Source organism: Mustela putorius, unplaced genomic scaffold (assembly GCF_011764305.1).
Source record: "Mustela putorius furo isolate JIRA1106 unplaced genomic scaffold, ASM1176430v1.1 tig00003845_pilon_pilon_pilon, whole genome shotgun sequence".
NCBI classification, from domain to species: domain Eukaryota; kingdom Metazoa; phylum Chordata; class Mammalia; order Carnivora; family Mustelidae; genus Mustela; species Mustela putorius.
Window position 1 is genome coordinate 24,822,605 of NW_025421998.1, and position 20,019 is coordinate 24,842,623.

The following is a 20,019-nucleotide window of genomic DNA, read 5'->3' on the forward strand; positions in this document are numbered from 1 at the left end:
AGATACTAATATATTCCTTGCCATAGTCTCAATGCCTAAAATACTGTCCTAAAATACAATGCCTAAAATACGCTCATATAGTAAGTGCTTAATAAATAGTTGTTGAAAGAATTAATAAATGGTATTTCCAGCATCAAAGGCATAGTAATAAAACTGCCAATATTTATTTGATATCCATTTTACATTATGTAAGTTTGAAGTGCTCTACATGAATTATCTCAACCCTGACAGTCCTGTGAGATTGATGTTATCATGATAATCTCGGACCTGTAAAGCTAGGTACTAGAAAGCTAGAAAGTCAAATCTAGGCATTCTGACTCCATGGCCTGAGCTCATTTTACCTGGAGTCCTATAAATCACATTACAAAGGCTACTGTATATGAATATTTTTGTAGTGGATATTCTTTATTGAGATGAAATGTAGAAGATGCTTAAAGCCTAGAGCTAGACTTGTTATTTCACACTTTCGGGCCTTTAGAAAGTTATTCAATTCAGGACAAGTCTATATAGGTGTAAGACTCTCAGCTTTGCCATTTACAAAGCAGATTCCTGTAAAGGAAGTAGATACGGATGTATCTACTTTATATACTTATCTACTTTTAAATAGATAAGGATGCATACCTTTATATAGGAATGTTCACAGAAAGGACTCAATAAATGGTTATTTTTATGAGGATGATAATGGACTTCTGATGGTGCTGTAACTGTTGATGCTGGGAGCTGCTTAGCACATAGTTTAGCTTCTCCCCCAGTATGAATTCAGATGAGATTTACTGTGCCTGGAAGGTTGCCAGGACCTAGCAGACAGGAGGCTATAAAAAGAGGATAGCAAGGAGCCTTATGCAAAAGGTCGAGTCTGTAACACTGTGGATGACAGCTAACATCCAAGATGAATAAATCAAGCTCCAGGAAAGCCAGCTTCTCACAGTAACTCCAAGGTTCCCAGGTGAATGGTACAGGAATTCAGCTCGAGGACAGAGGGAGTCAAGAGCCTGCTCTTGATTTGGGAAAATAAAAGTTGAGGGTTAAAAATGAAGATCCACAAAGGGCACAAGATAACAGTGATCATCAGACTGTCTGCTGGCAAGTGGCAGGAAGATGACGGTAATTGGAACAATGATAAAGATAAACTGTCACAGGAAATTTTGAATAAGACAAATGGGTTTTATAACAGCAGGTAATAAGAGCACTAATTGAACTAGTAATATTTTAATCATGTAGCAGGACTGTTGTAAACACTCTATATACCTACATACATATAAGACATGACTCTAACCTTTACAAGCCTATGAGGTGAATAATATTTTCAGAAAAGAAGCACAAGAGGTACAGAGAGGTTAAGTAACTTTCCCAAGGCCACTCAGTAAGCAAGTGGCAGCTGGAAGTCTGTATTACAAAGTATTATCATGGAAAAACTATGGAGGTGGCTCATTGAAACAGAGAACCCATCAAGGCATGGCTTGAAGGATCGGTACAAGTATCAAGAAGAATGATGGTTTCCAAAAATTTCTTTAAGTACAATTGTTAGAGAACATAATCAGATTGTTAGCTTATTAATTAAAATAAATTTTGACACTAAAAAGTTTAATAAACAAAACAAACAAAAAACCAGAATAAGAGAGAGCTGCTGTTTCTCAGAGACAAGATGGGGGTGAGCAAAAGGATGAAAGGGAGTGGGACATACAGGCATACAAGGCATAGTTTGGAAATTTAACAAGCTTCTCTTTGATAAAAACATCAAAAAAAAAAAAGGTTAAAATTAAAATACAAATGATTTGAAAAACATTATCGACCAATATGATCTAGTTGATACTGAATACCACACCTAATAAATACACATGAGACATTAGCCTATACTACAGATTGGTTACTAAAACATACCTTAATAAATATTGAAGGCTTGAAGTCATTCAGTTTATATCATCTGACCAGAGTGGTATTTAATTAAAAATTAATAGATACTTGATAATAAGATATCTGGAAAAAATCCCTAAGTAACTTGGAAATATATCAATATACCTCTTACAAACCATGGAATTAAAAAAATCTTTAATTTTTTAAATGTCATAATTTGTCATACTAGAAATGATATCCTTTGCAAGTACTTGAACTTAGAATAAAAAATTTAGACATTATCTTGGAAATATGTAAGGGGGTACCTAGCTTTTCAAAATGTTCTTAGAGGGTGAAGTGTGAAATCCACTGCTGAAGCTCATGGGAGATACTTAAGGAATAAGTCTTGCTATCAGAGACCACAACAGTGAAGGGTAGATTGGAGAAAAGGGTGATGAGTATAAAAGGGGTTGTGGGTCCTATCTTTCTACTTCATTGCTAGGTTTGTGTCTTGAAAAGGTACAGGCTCCTGATGGGGCCAAGCATAAACACACACACACACACACATTCCCAAGTAATTTTAGTCAGGAGGGGCCCTTGGCTTGTCTCCCAGAATGATGCAAGAATAGCAGAAACATTCCTCTTCTTCTAAGAGTGTCTGGAGGTTATGGAAAGCTCACCTGCCCTAACAGGACTTTGTATCAGCAACAAGGGATAGCTCAGGGGACATCTGTACATTGATGGCTAAGTTCAAACAAACAAAAAAAATGATGTCACCATGGATGCCAATATAGATAAATGACATCAACTATCAGTTGAACTATTTTGATGCCATCTGAGATAAAAGAGGAACAATGCTCAAATATTTGAAAGAAATAGTCTTTCTTCTGGTAGAAAAATAATCATATGTAGTCACTGAACTTTTACTATGTGTCAGGCACTGTAAGAATTCCACACATATTGACTTAATTCTCACAACTACTTCATGCGATAGTTATAATTCCAATTTTAGAGAAAGCAATAATTTATCAAGAGGGATGTAATGTTCCCAGCTTATATCATTTGTAAGCAAAGAAGATGGAACAGAAACTTGAAGAAAAAATTGAGCCTTATTTTGAAATAATAAATCGAATATAGCTGTGTTGTGGAATTTTGTGTGCATAATCCATGACCTAACAAATATATATACATACATAAAAATTTTACTGATTGTCCCAGGCTGATATGGCTTAGGTAGCACCTCCTCAGTATTTTGTTTTTCATAGCTGTTTCTCCTATTCATGAATCAAGCTGACTCCCAACATCAAACCACAATTTACAACTGCCAAATCGTATCACCTCAAAAGAAGTTACTCTGAAGGTCCAGCTTCTATGACAAGCCATGATGCAACAGAAAGAGGAAGATGATTATAACCGCCCACACACCCAACATGCAAGCACAAATCAGTAACACAAAAAAAAAAAAACAGAAAGCTTCAACTCTGTTTTCCTATACAGAGTGGTAGGAATAACATTCTGAAAAGACTAAGAAAATAGGAAATTCCTTTCATGTCACTGTACCCCCTTATGAGCCAAGATCACATGTATATTGAAAAATACCTGGAGAAACAACAGGAGTGGTTTTTATTTTTATAATAATTTTATCGTATATCCCTTCTGCCATGTAGAAATCATTATGGTTTTTGCTCTCATAAAATGTGCGAATGACATTTTTATATAAATAATTCAGAGAAACTCTTAAGGAATAGACTTTGTTCTGCTTTTGTTCTTGGGGAACACAGAGGTAACCTTACATAGAATAAACTGTTTTAATGTGTTTGTTATAATGCCATTCTCTAATAGCACTTTATGTAAGTAACACTCAAGCATGGCAACATAATAGCCCTGAGAAATACACAATTCAAACTCTGTGGGAAGTATTATTTTATGAAGTGAATAGACAAATACACTATAAATACACTAGTCATAGCAGGAGGGCATTTTTGTCTTGAAGCTAGTTCATCCTATCCTCAATACCTATGCACTGTGAAAGTAATATTGTTATGAAACTATAAAAATTGAAATACATGTCAGAAGCCCCTTAGGAAAAACAACTTATTTGCAATGAAGTTCACTGAGCGGCACATACACAGAACCTATAGCAACTGATTTTGATTTTGCAGAAAGGTTGGTATTCTTGTGCAAAAGGAGGCTGGATAAAACAATGGTGGGATAAATTCTTAAAGAAAAAAATAAAAATTCAGTCTTTCATAGGTTTGTCTTGATGCGTAAAATTCAATGAAATTTTCATTGCTTCTAGGTAAGTAAACATTCTCACTTAGTCTGATTATTACTTTGTCTAGATTTACAGTTTTTACAGGCTTTACTACATGTAAAATAAAGCAGCAATGTCTCTCTTGACTTCAGCTACAAGAATAGATATAGGAAACCGTTATCTTTTTCTTAATTTTTCCCCCTAAGTAGGAGCCATAAGCCTCAAAAATACATTAAAATGATAAGAAATATGTTAAAATTACTTTAACCTAAAGTTAAGATGAAATATAAGCAAGGAAGACACTGAAAAATAATGAGGCAATTAGGGAGTAGTGCCAAATCATTAGGTTGGAAGATTCACTGAGATAACTTTTAATACATATATTTTTTGGTTCAGGTTTTCTCTACTCACATGATTACAGAGTTAAAGCCCAGAAATTGAAAAAATCTCTCATATTTATGTCTTTTAAATGCATTAGCAGCGCTATGAATTAGCTTATGACTTTCTTCCCTCAATTTCATAAAGGCTGGTTTTACCTGGTAAGGTGTTACATGATCCACTGACTGCACGCTCCCCAACCTGGGTCATTGGCATTTAACTTGACACAGAACACAACGGGAAGAGTCCTTCCTGTTCTAGCAGGATGTCACTTTCTAAATAAGGAAAGTATTAAGACATTTATTGAAGAGTTATTGCATCATATGTTCTGTTCCAACACTCTGCAGGTATGAACTTGGGCAGACAACTAAGGCAGAGAGAAATACAATAACTTTTCCAAGACAGTGAGCTTGGATTCAAATCTAGGTAGTCTGGCTCTAAAGCCCAAGCATGCCTAAACTGTACTTCTTCTTCCCTCCACTGTTAGTCACAACACAGTATGAATAACGACTGATGGAGACGAATGCATATACAGTGCCTCTTAAAGGGAAACCAGATATGAATTTGTTTGCATATATGTAAAATATCACAGAAATACACATAGAAATTGACAATATTGAATGTCTCTGGGGTTGGGACTTGAATAAATGAGGGATAATGGTACAAGGAGAGTTTTCCATGTATATTCTTCTAGAAGTTTTGAATTTAGAAATATCTAGTTGCATTATTTTTACAAAAATGGATAAATAAATAAATAAATAAATACAACTTAAAAATTTTAAGATTCAGCGGGTTCTTTCTTGTCAACAAGCAATTATATATCCATCATTAAAAAGAAAAGTTGAAGACATTCTTGGGGAATTCAACACATTTTATTTTGCCAGGCAAATGATATCTCAATATCCAATTAAATATTAATGTACTAATTACATTTATTTTCTCACAGAGTGAACATTCACCGTAATGACAGTTTCATCATGCTAAAATCTATCCACAAACCTACACTTTGAGAAAAAAGTGCATTCCTAAGAAATTTTATGTACAATATAAATGGAAAATGTATTAAGTCATCGAAATGTCAAACTACACAAAATAAAACTAATTAACCACCAATATTCAATATATGTTGACATTATTTTGGAGAAAGAAAATTTTCTTCACATATGGCAGTTATGTTGAAGAAGAATTTCTATAATTTTAAAACAAAAGTAATAAAAGTATATACAACTGAATAATGTTCTAAAGAGAAGGTATTAAATAGCACAAATAATATTACAAAACTAAACACCCTTATTGTCTATCAGTTTGTGTTTACATGAAGCAAGGGGACCTGTGTAGTTTACCTATCCTCTGACTCTAAAACAATTTTACTTTAAACTCTGTACATAGAACATATTGGCCATAAACAATAAAGTTGGTTTTGGCCTTCCATTGACAAACATTTCTATTTGGGCACATAGCAAGCAAAATATTTGTATAAATAAACCGCTTTAGAGAGTAATTCGGAATCATATACATTTGGAAGATAGCTTTTATTTATTAGCTTATTTTTGAATGAACATTATTTATGTTGTATATTTTAACTGCTATGTTTGCCCCTACTGAGGTTGCCTCTTATAATATCATAATTTATCACCACTTAATTAGTAAGTCATATTCTTAGATTCTGATCAATGGTTACATTCATTTTGACAATAATTTTAATTCTTGAAGTTTTTATGCTATGGTGCTTAAAAAGGTGATAAGTCTACCTTACCTTCTTTGTGGACTATTAACTACAAATAAAATTTTGTACTAGATTTTTGAATAGGCCTATGATGCAATTTCTGTGTGTGCTGGGAAACACGAAAATTTCTTTAAAAGCAAATAAAATTCAAAGGCAAAAGTTGTGTTTCAAAAGGAAACATAACAGTATAAAGAATTTTTTCATATTTCTCCCATCTAATTGTTATTTGGAACAAAAGGTTCAATAATAAATTTTTCTAATGAAATGACCCAAACATATAATTAGAAGGAAATTATTTTATACATTACAAAACTTAACACATTTGTATTTATAACCAGTGAACAGAATGTACCAACATTCTTTCAAAAGAAAGTATGTCTATTTTTGTTCATATTCAAATTTTTTTCAGTTCTCCACAAAATGAGCACCTCGCCAGCATACACTAAAGATCATCATTAAAGAACCGGTGACTTAAAAATCATATGATGTCTGAGGTTGGTAAACCAAAAAAAAACAATGTGAGACTTAATTATTGAAATTAATCACTGATGGTAAAAACTAGTGACATTTTTTATAAATAGCTTTTTATAAAATTGCATTTCTTTATTTTTCCCCATTTTGATAGTTTTACCTCTCATATACAAGTTTGATATTTCATCTTTTTCTTCTTATATTGTTTACTTTACCACACAGACTAGAAAATTAGAACATAAACAGTAATTAAACACTGTAAGATTATATTCTCTGATTCTATAATAACTTAAATAACTTCCAAAAAAAGTGCTTTTGTTTGGAAGATGATAGCATAAGAATATAAACTTAAATGCTTCACTGACATAACTCTAATCAAAAATATTTACGGTGAAGGTCATTCATTTTATCTTCTTAAAACTAGGAAACAAAGATCAATAACAGATACCAGCAACTGACCGTTTTTTTAATAAAAAAATTAATGTATTTCACTGGAAACATATAAGCTGTTCATTTTTCTGTATGAATCACTCATGTTTTGTACAACTTTTAGATACACTCTTCCTTGACTTGTACCTAGTCTACATTTCTTTTGACGACTACTCTATCACATATATTTATACAACTTTTACAATGTAAAAGTTGTGAACTTGGCATTTGTTTCCATATATAAAATCACTGACAATTCCAAATCTAAACCCCTAAGGCAAGGAAGGAAGATCACAGGGTTTATGGCCATCGTTCAATTAAGGGATGTAGGAATTTTAGTTTTATAGCCGCCACATTCATTTGAAGGAAAAGGAAATAAACATATAAATAAAATCTGGGTTAAGTTAAATATTTATATGCACCATGAGGATCATGACATGTCTAGTGCTAGTCAATATCATACAAGAAAATGCATGCTCATTTCAGTTCATGTAATATTCACTTTAGGAGTGAGTTACACCTTTCTCAGGAATTTCTCATGGGTAAAGCACAAGGTTCTTTGCTCAAAATTTGATCATTGAAGACAGACCATTCTTTACTGGAAGCATAAGCCCCAAGTAAGAGAACATTATGACTCTGGCAACTGATTCCTCCTGTTTCTACTTTTCCGGCTATTGATGAGAGCCTTTAACTTGCCATAGTCCCCTCTTATCTTCTGGGATTCTTCTTGTTGATGTTGCTGTCGAGTGTCTTTGCAGTACTGATTAATCATCTGCATTTCTGAGTGGCTGAATGCCCCCATGATGTCCTTTGGGTGGAAGGGTAAAGCCCTCACAGAGCTGGCCCAGGTCCAGGGGGACCATTTTTCTGTCACGACAGCCACCATTTCAGAATCTAAAACTTTAAAGTTGATCTTGGCTATGGTCTGCTTGAAGCTATTCTCTGTTGCAATGCAGTGATAGAGTCCTTGGTCAGAATCTTGAACGGAGCGGATTAGAAGTCCTTGTGAAGTGGCTATGATTCGTTCATTCAGCTTGACCTAAAAGAGAGACTCATCAAAGATCCCAAACCCGACTCTATGTTTTCTAAAAAGATATGAGCAACATATACAGAGTATCTCTGGACTTTCAAATTTGGGGAAGCATCAAGTACTTATTAGCTTCCTTCTTAGTGAACACAAATGTTTGGTCAGTTCGGTTGCCTCTTTTGCACAAGAGATTTTGTTTCAGGAGCACTGAAGCTATTAAAGGGACGGTGAAGTTGTATCACCACTTCCTCATATCAGGGAGATCATATGATAGTTGTCTTTCTCTGCTTGACTTATTCACAGACCTGTACCCCTGGGGATAAAAATATATGTTTATAAAAAATAAAAAATTAAAGTCTAAAAAAAAAAGGGACGGTGAAGTTATCACCCATATTACCAAAAATAGCTTCAAGTTCATTCCCTTTGGACAGAAGTGGTTTCGGTATATATAGGCACAGAATTTTGGTTGCATTTGGAGTGTGAATCACAGTCAACTATAAAATAAAATTCACAGAATATTTAAAATATCTCTTTTGTCCTGGAGTTCTTGCCTTTAATTGCAACAAAAATACTCTCTTATTAGTAGAATCATGAAGCCACAGTTAAATGGTTGAATTTTACCATTTTTCAATGATGAATTTTCTCCTAACTAAAAATGCAAACAACTTATTACTTCACTGAAAACCTGAAAAAAATTATATAAGCAGAGGCAGAGTTTTGAACACTATCAAGGGTTTTTTCCAATTATCCCAAATTAAAGAATGACTAAAAATAAGCTGAAATGCTATCATCTTCTAAGTCTAAATGGTTTTACTTTCCAAGGAAAGGTAATAAAAAACTGAGGTTAATATTTAATTACTTTACAAGCTTATCCTGGAAAAACTCTCATGTGCTAGATATGTATGCAATCTTTCTTTCTTAATGTTCCAGCTATAGTACTGTCAATGAACAGACTAAAAAGCTAAGTGGTAAGAAATTCCTTGACATGGAAACTCTGAATTGCTCTTTCATGGGGTGGGGGGTGTGGGGAGAATGAATCCAAATCAAAATAAAGGAATGTTTTTCTAAATGGTTAATTTCTGTATAAATACGTATTTAATTATTAATGAAATAAAAATCAAGGATAGATTATTTTAGTTAAAAAGTAATGCCCTCCTCCAGAAAAAAGCACAAAAAGGCAAAGTATAATATTGAAACAAGATAATAGAACAGATCTAGAAAAGGGAGATCAGAAGAAGGGACTGAAATATATAAAGCAAAGTTTTGATGTTAATTTAATTTTTAAAGTTTAAAGGTGTCTCAAAAATAGTTTCAATCATGTAGAAATGCACTCAGAAACAAAAGGAAAGGAAGACTTTTCTATGTGTGCAAAATTAGGAAAAAATTTGGAGGCCAATTTTATAAATTATATAATGTGTTTTTGACACAGAAATTTCATTTCTAGGAATTCATACAGAAGATATACTCACAAGTGTGCAGATGTTCATTTATATAATGTTTTTTTTATAAGAAGAAAAATAACCTTAAGTAGTAGAGAGACTTAAAGAAACAGATATATTCATATAGTGGAACAGTATATAGCCAAGAAAAGTAAAGTTAGCTCCAAATGTACTGATATTGAAGTGTGTGTGTGTGTGTGTGTGTGTGTGTGTGTACATCAGAGAGAGAGACAGAGAGAGAAAGACAAAAATAGGAACATGATGGGGAATATATGGAGGAATATATTATGACTGAATATATAATTCTTAGTAGCTTCATACTCTAGAAGTATGAATAAATATTGAAGTGAAGGTAAGGAGATCTTTCAGGTTTCACTTTATGCTATTCAATACGAACTACTTACAGTTTTGTCCATGAGCTTTTATGACTTGTCTTCAATATTTATATATCATTAATATAAGACATATGCATGTGTTTGCCTAAACTACAGATAACAAATCAGGATAAATTTAATAATATGGTAACAATTTGTTTAACTAAATTAAGAATGAGTGGACTTGTGCTCTGTAATTCTGGATATAATAGATTTGCATAATTATAGTTAATTTTTTCATAGTCTTATAGCATTCTTATGCTATGGAAGAAAAAGCAAGATAGTAATAATGGAGTCTACATTCTTGAGCATTCTGAAATAAAACGTCAGAAATATTGCAAAGGAGATTCAGTCATTAAATAGTCATTAAATCTATAACTCACTCCATTTTTAATTTAATTTATTAATTTCTGTGGCATGTATACAAGCTTGCATGTATTCATTTTCTTTAATTTAAATAGAAATTTTTTTCACTTATTGCATGTTATTCTATTTTAAGTGTTTACTGAATTAAAGGAACATATTTTATTCATATTAGGTAACCCCTATTTGAGTTTTAGATTTCCAATTCACATACAAACACACAGAACTTCTCAGGAAGGACCATTTATAACCCTGTCACATGCTCTGGCCTAAGAACTTCATTTCTGTGTGGTAATCATCATGGCACAATATGACTTCTACTCTAGGTTACTTAGTAAGGCAAGTAGTATTACCATTTACATCCATTGAAAAGAATTCAAAATTAATTAGACTGTAGAAATTTCCAGGTCTCTTTGATGACAGACTTTTATGGCAAAGAAAAGAGATCTTAAATAAACAATTTTTTTTATTAATAAAAATGTTCAAAAAGATTTGATTAGTATCATAGAATTATGGGGCAAGAAGGAACCCCGGAGTTCATCTAGCTCCTTTTGCCTCCAGATGGTTAAATTGCTTATGCAAGTGGACATCAGCCTATGGTTTACTAGTCCGGTGACAGGGGACACACAATTTCCTAAACAGCTCATATTGTCTTCGGACAGGCAGGTCTGAGTTGTAAAGCATTTTCTCATATGGAGTCAACATGTATTTCAGTAACTTTGATGCAAGTGTCTGTGTTCTATAGCTTGGGATTGTATCCATTCTGAATATCTCCAATTAACTTAATACTTAGTACCCAAACTACCGACAACAGAAGGACACACCCAAATGCAGAAGGCTCCATTTCCTCCTTTGCTCTATCAGATTTTATGACACTGCTAATAGCATTACATTTTAGACTACCCTAAGGCTTTATATACACATATATATTTTTCTTCTTCTTCCTCTCATTTTTCAGTACATGAGATCAATATTACGGAGCTCATTATTTATAATATTTCACCCTAAGCCGTTTTACAATGCTTCCCTTTTAAAACAGCTCTTTCTGATCAGTGAGAGGTTAATGTCAGTGTTCTTTCCTTTGAAAAATTGTTTTTCCATATCACTAAATAAAGTCAACAGTCCCATAAACAATGATTCCCTATATTACCAAACCCAAACCCTAGAGCCGTGGATAATAAAGCAAAGGAAACAGATTACCACATAGCAGAAAAATGCTCCTTACCATAAAAATTATGGCTTAGTGTAATTTCTTACTGAGGAAAAACTGAACTTTTTTTAAGGCCCCCTTTTATCTTGTGAATCACACAAAGGTGCTGCTGTGTGAGAACCTGGAGTCTGGTTTTGCACACATCTTGTTTCTTTTACGAATGCTTCCTCATATCAATTCCCCTGTCTTGAGTGTCCAAGCTCTTGTTTCAATCACCATATTATAGAGGTGAACAGGCAGCAAGGATTTCTAATTAATTCATCATCTCTGCAGACAAAAGATTTTAAAGGAAGTGGCACCTGTCATCCCAAAGACATAAAAGGATGTTCATATGCCTTTTTTTCCCGTTTGATCTGAACCTCACCGAGGGATGGTGATCAAATGTCTTTCTGAAGCCCTGACTGATTGCTGCTGTGGTGTGTTACTCACCTCTTTCCTCCTGTCTTTGTCTTTCTGTAACAGCCATTTGATCGATGCCTGTGGAGACTTCGGGGCACACTCAAGGAAAGTGGTGTTATTTTTTACTCCATACTGAACAATTTCAGCTGCATTTCTATATGCTGAAAAGCAAAAATGAGAGAGAGAACTCAGAACATATACTCCTATATGTTTATTGCTCTGTAAAATTGTCACTACCTATAAAGTATCCCAAAGGCAATCTTTAATCATTTAAGAAGCAGACTATTACACATCGTTTACCTATTGTGTTTAACCTAAAGGAAAGGAGAGAAAGACATAAGGGAACCGATTTTTATTCAAGAAGTACTCTAAACCAAGGAATGTCCTTAATATCACTTTGAACATTTAATTATTTCAGTATCCTTATGAGTTAGGTTTTCTCAGTGTTTCAGAGTTGAGCAAACTGATGCTGTGAATTATTAGGAAACACATCCTACTTGAAGAGTTAGTAAGTGTCAGGCATTATTAAAGCCAGGTTCATCCATACTCAGTGGAATATAGATGGAATCCAGAAGCATCAGGAAAAGTCAGAAAGCCAAGTGTGGCTGCAGCGGGAAGTTATGGTTGAGAACACAGTCCTGGTAGAGATATTGGAGGTAAAATTCTGATTTCACCAAGACTGACTGTGTAGCCTTCAACAACTTACTTGACCCTTCTGTGTCTCAGTTTTACTTGGCTCTAAAACATGGATTATGTTTTCATATAGGTTCTGCACTGAAATTCTTAATTCAGGAAGAGCATGTAGTAAAATCATGTAGTAGCTTAGACATGAAAAGCATCTTCATTCATAAAATGGTGATAATAATAGACCTTACTTTGGGATAGTGTCTTGAGCATTAATTGTGACATTCCATAAAAAAAGTGCTTAACTGAGATTCTGACACAAAGCTAACATCCATGTTTGTTCATCATTAACCCCACTGACAGTTCTACCACTGTAACTACTATTAGAACTGGCACACATATTTATAAAATACTCAGTAAATAGAGAAATCGTAACTTGGATTTATCCCCTCAATTAGATGTATAGAACCACTAAGCAAAACATGTCAGAATTTTCTTCTCATAGCTCATGTAGTTAGTAATAAGAATATCAGTCTTTATTAAAGAAAGGCCCAGACTCAAAAATATTAGCAGTAGGAGTTTTGGTGTTAATTGTTAGCAACAGTGGGTCTATGGCACCTTTGTGAGCCAAGAGAGCTCTGCCTGAAGAAATTTCCCTGGTGGGGTTCAGGTGGAGGGGAGAAGGTTAGTGGGGAAAGTATAATACCGTGGGATCTTCATGCCAGGATGGGAAGAAATGGGTTAGAGTGATCATAAGACACAGGCAGGATTGTCAGAAGTACTGGAATGGTTATAAATTGTAAAACCAAGGCACTGGTACACCCATATTCAGAGCAGGGTTATTTATAATGTCCAAATTGGAAGCAATCCAAGTGTCTAGTGATAAATGAATAAACAAAATGTGATCTATACATACAAATAATATTTTTTTCCATTTTCAACAGAAAAGAAATCCTGACACATGTTACAACATGAATGAACCCCGAAGAAAAAGTGAAATAAGTAGTTACAAGAGGTTAAATATTGTGTGATTCCGCTTATAAGAGGTATATATAAGAGTCAAATTCATAAAGATGGAAAGTAGAATGGTGGTTTCCAGAGGCTGGTGAAGAGGGAAGTTCATATTTACTGGGTATAGAGTTTCACTTGGGAAGGATGAAAAAGTTCTAGAGATGGATATGGTGCTGCTTGCACAACATTGTGAATGTATTTAATGATACAGAACTATACACTTTAAAATGGTAAATTTTTTAAAAAAATTTAAATTTTCATTTAAATTTTTTAAAAAGCAACTTTTTTCTTAAGAGAGAAGACAATAGCTTTGTTTCTTCAGAAAAAAAGTAATAGCTTGGAAAATCTGTAACTGATACCTATGTGAAATTCCTAACCAACTCACACCCACGGTCTCTGTATTCATGGACCTCTGTTTCTCCTACTATACATACAAATATGTTTAATTTTTAATTTCCATATGAACACCAAGAATCTTCATAATCTTTCCTTAAAAAAGAAAAAGTGAATTATAATGAGGTCTCCCTCCCTGAAATGTGACCTGGAGCACTGTGACTCTTTATCAAGTTTGACCCTTGCTCAGTTTTAATACCTTTTAGATTAAACCCTCTGCACTGAGTCAATGGATTTCCATGTCTCACATCTTGTCTTCTGCTCCTCCTATAAGTGCAAAGACATACATAAAACTGATTTAGAATTAACATTGCCAATTATACCACATTTAAAAGATTGCATTTTTAATTTCACAGTCTTTTAATTGCCCAAGCTTTCATAAGGAAAAAAGAGGTCTGCTTATCTGGCACCACTAGCTGACATTTCTTACTCACCACCTTCATGATAGGATTGGTACTTCACCTTGTTTTCATTCTGAATTAATTCGGTCCTTCCCTATTATTGGTGATAGAATGGCTATGAAATCCTTATTATGTGCATTTTCTGGGTAAATGCTAGATTCCAAATGAATAGTGTAAATTTTAGTTTAGAGACATTCATCAAAAATTTTCCAAGATGAAAACCTCTAGAGTATAAACCCACTGGCATCTTCTTTCTTATAATTTTGTTTTTAAATAAACATGGCTTTCTTACAAAAGTCAACATTTCCTAACACTTTCCTGTTATATTAAAACTTTTCTGAAACAGGTGATTGAGAGATAGAAAATAGACATTTAATACACAGTTAAGCAAAATTGTTCATTTACTAGAATAAGAATTTTCCTTCAACTTTTTACTTTGAAAAACATCAAGCCTACAGAAGAGTAGATGTATGAGTACACTAAATACTGACATACTTAGATTCGTGAATTGTTATATTTTGCCACATTTATTTTTTCTCTCACATGCAATTTTTTTTTTTAAAGATTTTACTTATTTATTTGATGGAAAGGGAGAGATCACAAGTAGGCAGAGAGGCAGGCAGAGAGAAGGAAGCAGGCTCCCTGCTGAGCAGAGAGCCTGATGTGGGGCTCGATTCCAGGACCCTAAGATCACGATCTGAGCCGAAGGCAAAGAACTTAGCCCATTGAGCCATTAAGGCACCTCTAACATGCAAGTTTTATGTTGTATATATACTTTATGCACATATATGAAAATCTTTAGAAAATAAATTGCAGACATAATGCTTCATTCCTCAATACTTCAGCATGAATCTTCTGATTTTCCTACATAACAACAGTATAATTATCATGCTAAATATATGAATATTCCATAATATCATACAATACATATTTTATGTTAAAATTTCCTTAATTGTCTTCTAAACATCCCTTATGAATTTTTTAAAGTTTAGTTAGGGGGCGCCTGGGTGGCTCATTAAGCATCTGCCTTCAGCTTAGGTCCTGATCCCAGCGTCCTGGGATCGCGCCCCACATCAGGCTCCCAGCTTGGCGGGAAGCCTGCTTCTCCCTCTCCCATTCCCTCTGCTTGTGTTCCCTCTCTCTCTGTGTCTCTCTCTGTCAGATAAATAAATAAAATCTTAAAAAAAGAGAAAAGTTTAGTCAGGACCAAATTTCACTCATTGCATTTTAGTTATTATGTATCATCAATTAAGCATTTCAAAATTCAGTTACATTCTTTATAAGTTGGCCATTAGTTAAATCAATGTTTTAAATTATTTTAATACGAATTAATTTCCTGAGTCTTAGATTCAAAATATTCATATTCAAAATATGTATTTTTGTATATATAATATATATATATATACATTTTGTATATACTATATATATATAGTATTGAATATACAATTGAAACTAATACATATAATAGTTTCAATTGTATCACACAGTGAAACAAAACAAAATAAAGCAACTGAAATTCTCTTAGCAATAAATCATGGGTATGCAGATCGTTACAAGAAAGAAAAAGTGAGGAGCATCTGGATGGCTCAGTTGTTAAGTGTCTGCCTTCAGTTCAGGTCATGATCCCAGAGTCCTGGGATTGAGCCCTGCATTGGGCTCCCTACTCAGCCGGAAGCCTGCTTCTCCCTCTCCGACTTACCCCGCTTCTGTTCCCTGTCTTGCTATGTCTGAGTCAAATAAATAAATAAAATCTTAAAAAAAAAGAAAGAGAGAGAGAGAGAAAGTGAGCTCTCTGGGTGGTTCAGTTAGTTGAGGGTCTGACCCTTGGTTTTAGCTCAGGTCACAGTTCCTAGTGGTGAGATCAATCCCTGTGCAGAGTCTATTTCAAATTCTCTCTCCTTCTCCTCCCAACCTCTGAATGTGCTTTCTTTCTCTAAATAAATAAATAAATAAATGAAAGTCTTTAATGAGAGGGAGAGAAAGAGAAAAGGAAAAGATCTACTCTTCAAATATCAGGAATACAGGGATACATTGATTGTTTACTATCAAGGCTCTGAAGTATATATAAATGAGCATATGACTTAATTGGATCATCTGTTAAGTCTCAATATTTTTATTGTTAAAGATAAATTATAACATTCAATGAGAAGAGCAGAAATATTAAAATATCACAAAGATTATTAAATTTACAAAGTGAAACTAATCTCAAAATCATCAATAGTGAAAAAGGTCATTTTAAGGTTACAACAAATAATAGTTTGTGTATTCAATGGTTCATGTAAATCTCTCTATGGAAATACAGGTATATAATTTTATGTCATATATATTTAAAGATTTAAAAATATATAAATATATATTTATATACTTATATAGAAATATATAAAAATATATATTTAAAGATTTTATCTGTTTATGTGAGGGAGAAAGAGAGAGCACACCTGCACAAATTGGGGGGGGGGGGTTGAGGGAAAGGGAGAAGCCGACTCCCTGTTGAGAAGGGAGCCTGACATGGACCTCAATCCTTGCTCACAACCTGAGCCGAAGGCAGATGCTTAACTGACTGAGACACCCAGGCGCCCCTCAATTTTAATTTCTAATACAACAACACACACATAGACTAGTGGAAGTCACTCTTGTTTCAGGAAATACAATTTATGCTTTACTCTAGAATAGCTCCTATAACCCTATATCAGCTTTTCACCGCATTGCATTTGCTGTATTTCCAAGCCATGGCGTTATTTACTACCAATCAACTTGTGAGTACACGATATTATATGAGCACCATGTGAGAGTTCTTAGGGCTGAAGTAGTCATTTTCAGCCATCTAGAGAGGCACTATCACTCACAATAGTTAAATTGATTGTCCTGTGACTAGTACTATGTTATGGTTTGCATAGCTGGGGAACCCAAATTTATGGGATCACATAGCTTCCAGACAGTCTTTACAGAAAAAAAATCATTATGGCTTGGCCTAAATGATGAGATCAGCAAGACAGCTATCTGACATTTTTTGTATTTGTAGAATCCCTTTAGGATAGTCATATAGCATTGCAAAAGCTGGTAGGCAGAGTAATATTATATGTGAATGTAGGTTTAGGATTTGAGCTCAAGTTTCCAATGTTTTCTTCTTTATAGTATAATCCTTCAGATAAACAATGAAATCATTTTGTTCTTGTATGTAAAACAGATATTTACTTGAAGATTGAACTGATTATCCTGTCTTAGAATAAAATTTCTAAGTGCATGTCTGAATCCAAAATAAATAACATTTGAGATTAAATTGCAGTATTTGGATACAAATGCACAAATATTTATGATACTTGAGAATGAAAAAGAAAATTGCTTGTATTATTTACCATAAGCAAACTTGAAAAAAAAGAGAAACTACAGAGCCAATGATATTTAACAACTTTATTATATCAAAATATATATACTCCATAGATTTCCAAGTATCACTGTAATTCTTATTCCATACAAAGGACACCTTTTTGATTTTCATTCCTATGAACTCCTCCACATAATCTTTGTGTTCCAGATAGGTAGACAGCACAATAGAAATAAAATAGGTAAGTTAACACTATTAAAGAAATCTGGTATGGAAAATACAAGTGATCATCATTATTATTATTATTATATAATCACTTAAAAATATTATATATGAGAATTTAGGAAATAGTTAATTCAGCAAACATGTTTTGCATTCACTATATGTTTAAGTTTTAAAATAATTTTGAGAAGTTAAACAATATAGATACTTGTAATGAAACTTTCATTGTGCTAGCCAAAGATGGGTGAGAGTAGGCCAAGGAATAAGATAGGTTATAGAAAGATAGAATGATAGAGATTTTTCAGCTTTTAATTATAGAATTAAGACACTGCTAGAGATTCTGATAGCTCTTTAAATGATTACTACCTTCTCTTTCAACCCATACTTTTTCCCTCCTGCTTATACTTCATTAAATTGAGAAATAATTGACATATAACATTATATTAGTTTCAGGTGTACATCCATTCATGTTGCATATCTGAAACTAATATAATGTTATATGTCAATTATTTCTCAATTTTAAAAAGTATACATATAATATATATATATATATAATATATGATTGATATATAGTGAAATGACCACAATAAGTCTAGATATCATCTATTCTCATAGGTAGTCACAAAATTCTTTTCCTTGCGGTAAGTACTTGTAAGATGTACTTCTCTATTATGAACTTTCAAATAGGCAATACAGTATTATTAACTATAGTTACCATGCTGAACATTACATCTCCATGACTTAATTATTTTATAACTGGAAGTTTGTGCCTTTTGACCCCATTTGCTCATTTTTCCTACCGCCTACCCCATCTTTGAGAACCACTAATCTGTTCTCTATCTCCATGAGCCTGTTTTTTTGTTATTTTCAAAACTCCATATAGAAGTGAGATCATGTACTATAAGTCTTTCTCTGAATTATTTCACTCACCATATGGCCTCAAGGTATCCATTTCACAAATGGCAAGACTGAATTCTGTTTTATGGCAAAGTAGTATTCTTGTGTGTGTGTGTGTGTGTGTGTGTGTGTGTGTGTGTGGTGTGTGTGTGTGTGTGTGTTTACATCTTTACTCATTCATCTGTTGAAGAACACTTAGGTCGTTTCCATGTCTTGACTATTGAAAACAATGCTGCAGTGAACATGATGGTACATCTATCTTTTCAAATTATTGTTTTTGTTTTCTTCAGATAAATATCCAGAAATGAAATTGCTGGATCATATGGTAGTTCTATATTTAATTTTTTTTTAAAGATTTTATTTATTTATTTGACAGAGAGAGATCACAGTAGACAGAGAGGCAGGCAAGAGAGGGAAGCAGGCTCCCTGCCGAGCAGGGAGCCCGATACGGGACTCGACCCCAGGACCCTGAGATCATGACCTGAGCCGAAGGCAGCGGCTTAACCCACTGAGCCACCCAGGTGCCCCCTATATTTAATTTTTTAAGGAAACATTGTACTGTTTTTCATAGTGGTTGCACCAATTAAGATTCCACATCCTCTCCAATATTTGTTATTTATTGTTTTTTTGATAATACCCATTCTGACAGATGTGAGGTGAGATCCTGTGGTTTTCATTTGCATTTCGCTGATGATTAGTGCCACTGAGCATCTTTTCACAACATGCTGGCAAACTGTATGTCTTCTTTGGAAAAATGCCTATTCAGATCTGCCCACTTTTTAAGTCAGATTGCTTGTCTTTTGAATACTCAGTTGTATAAGTTCTTTATATATTTGGACATTAACCCCTTATCAGGTTTATAGTTTGCAAATATTTTCTCTCATTCAGTAGGTTGCCTTTTCATCTGGTTGGTGATGTCCTTTCCTGTGTAGAAGCTTTTTAGTTTGACATAATCCCACTTGGTTATTTTCTCTTTTGTTGTCTTTCCTTTGGAATCATATCTAAAAACTCATCATGACCTATCAAGGAGCTTCATGCCTATGTTTTCTTCTAGGAGTTTTATGGTTTCAGGTCTTACATTCAAGTCCTTAAACCTTTTGAGTTAAGTTTCCTCTATAATGTAAGATAGTAGTCTAGTTTCATTATTTTGCATGTGGTTGCTCAGTTTTCTCAGCACCATTTATTGAAGAGACTGCCTTTCCCCATTGTATATTCTTGCCTTTTATGTTGTAAATTAATTAAC

General features: G+C 33.6%; 1 protein-coding gene across 1 annotated transcript in view; it reads right to left on the reverse strand.

Moving 5' to 3' along the window:
* Positions 1-5,318: 5,318 nt before the first annotated feature.
* SEMA3C (semaphorin 3C) overlaps positions 5,319-20,019 on the reverse strand; it is a 174,644-nt gene continuing 159,943 nt past the window's right edge. The window contains exons 16-18 of the mRNA XM_004739617.3: positions 14,131-14,198; positions 11,934-12,064; positions 5,319-8,130 (exon numbers count right to left, since the gene is read on the reverse strand). Of these exons, the coding sequence (XP_004739674.2) occupies positions 7,720-8,130; positions 11,934-12,064; positions 14,131-14,198 (610 nt within the window). The 3' untranslated portion in view covers positions 5,319-7,719. The remainder of the gene's footprint in view (positions 8,131-11,933; positions 12,065-14,130; positions 14,199-20,019) is intronic.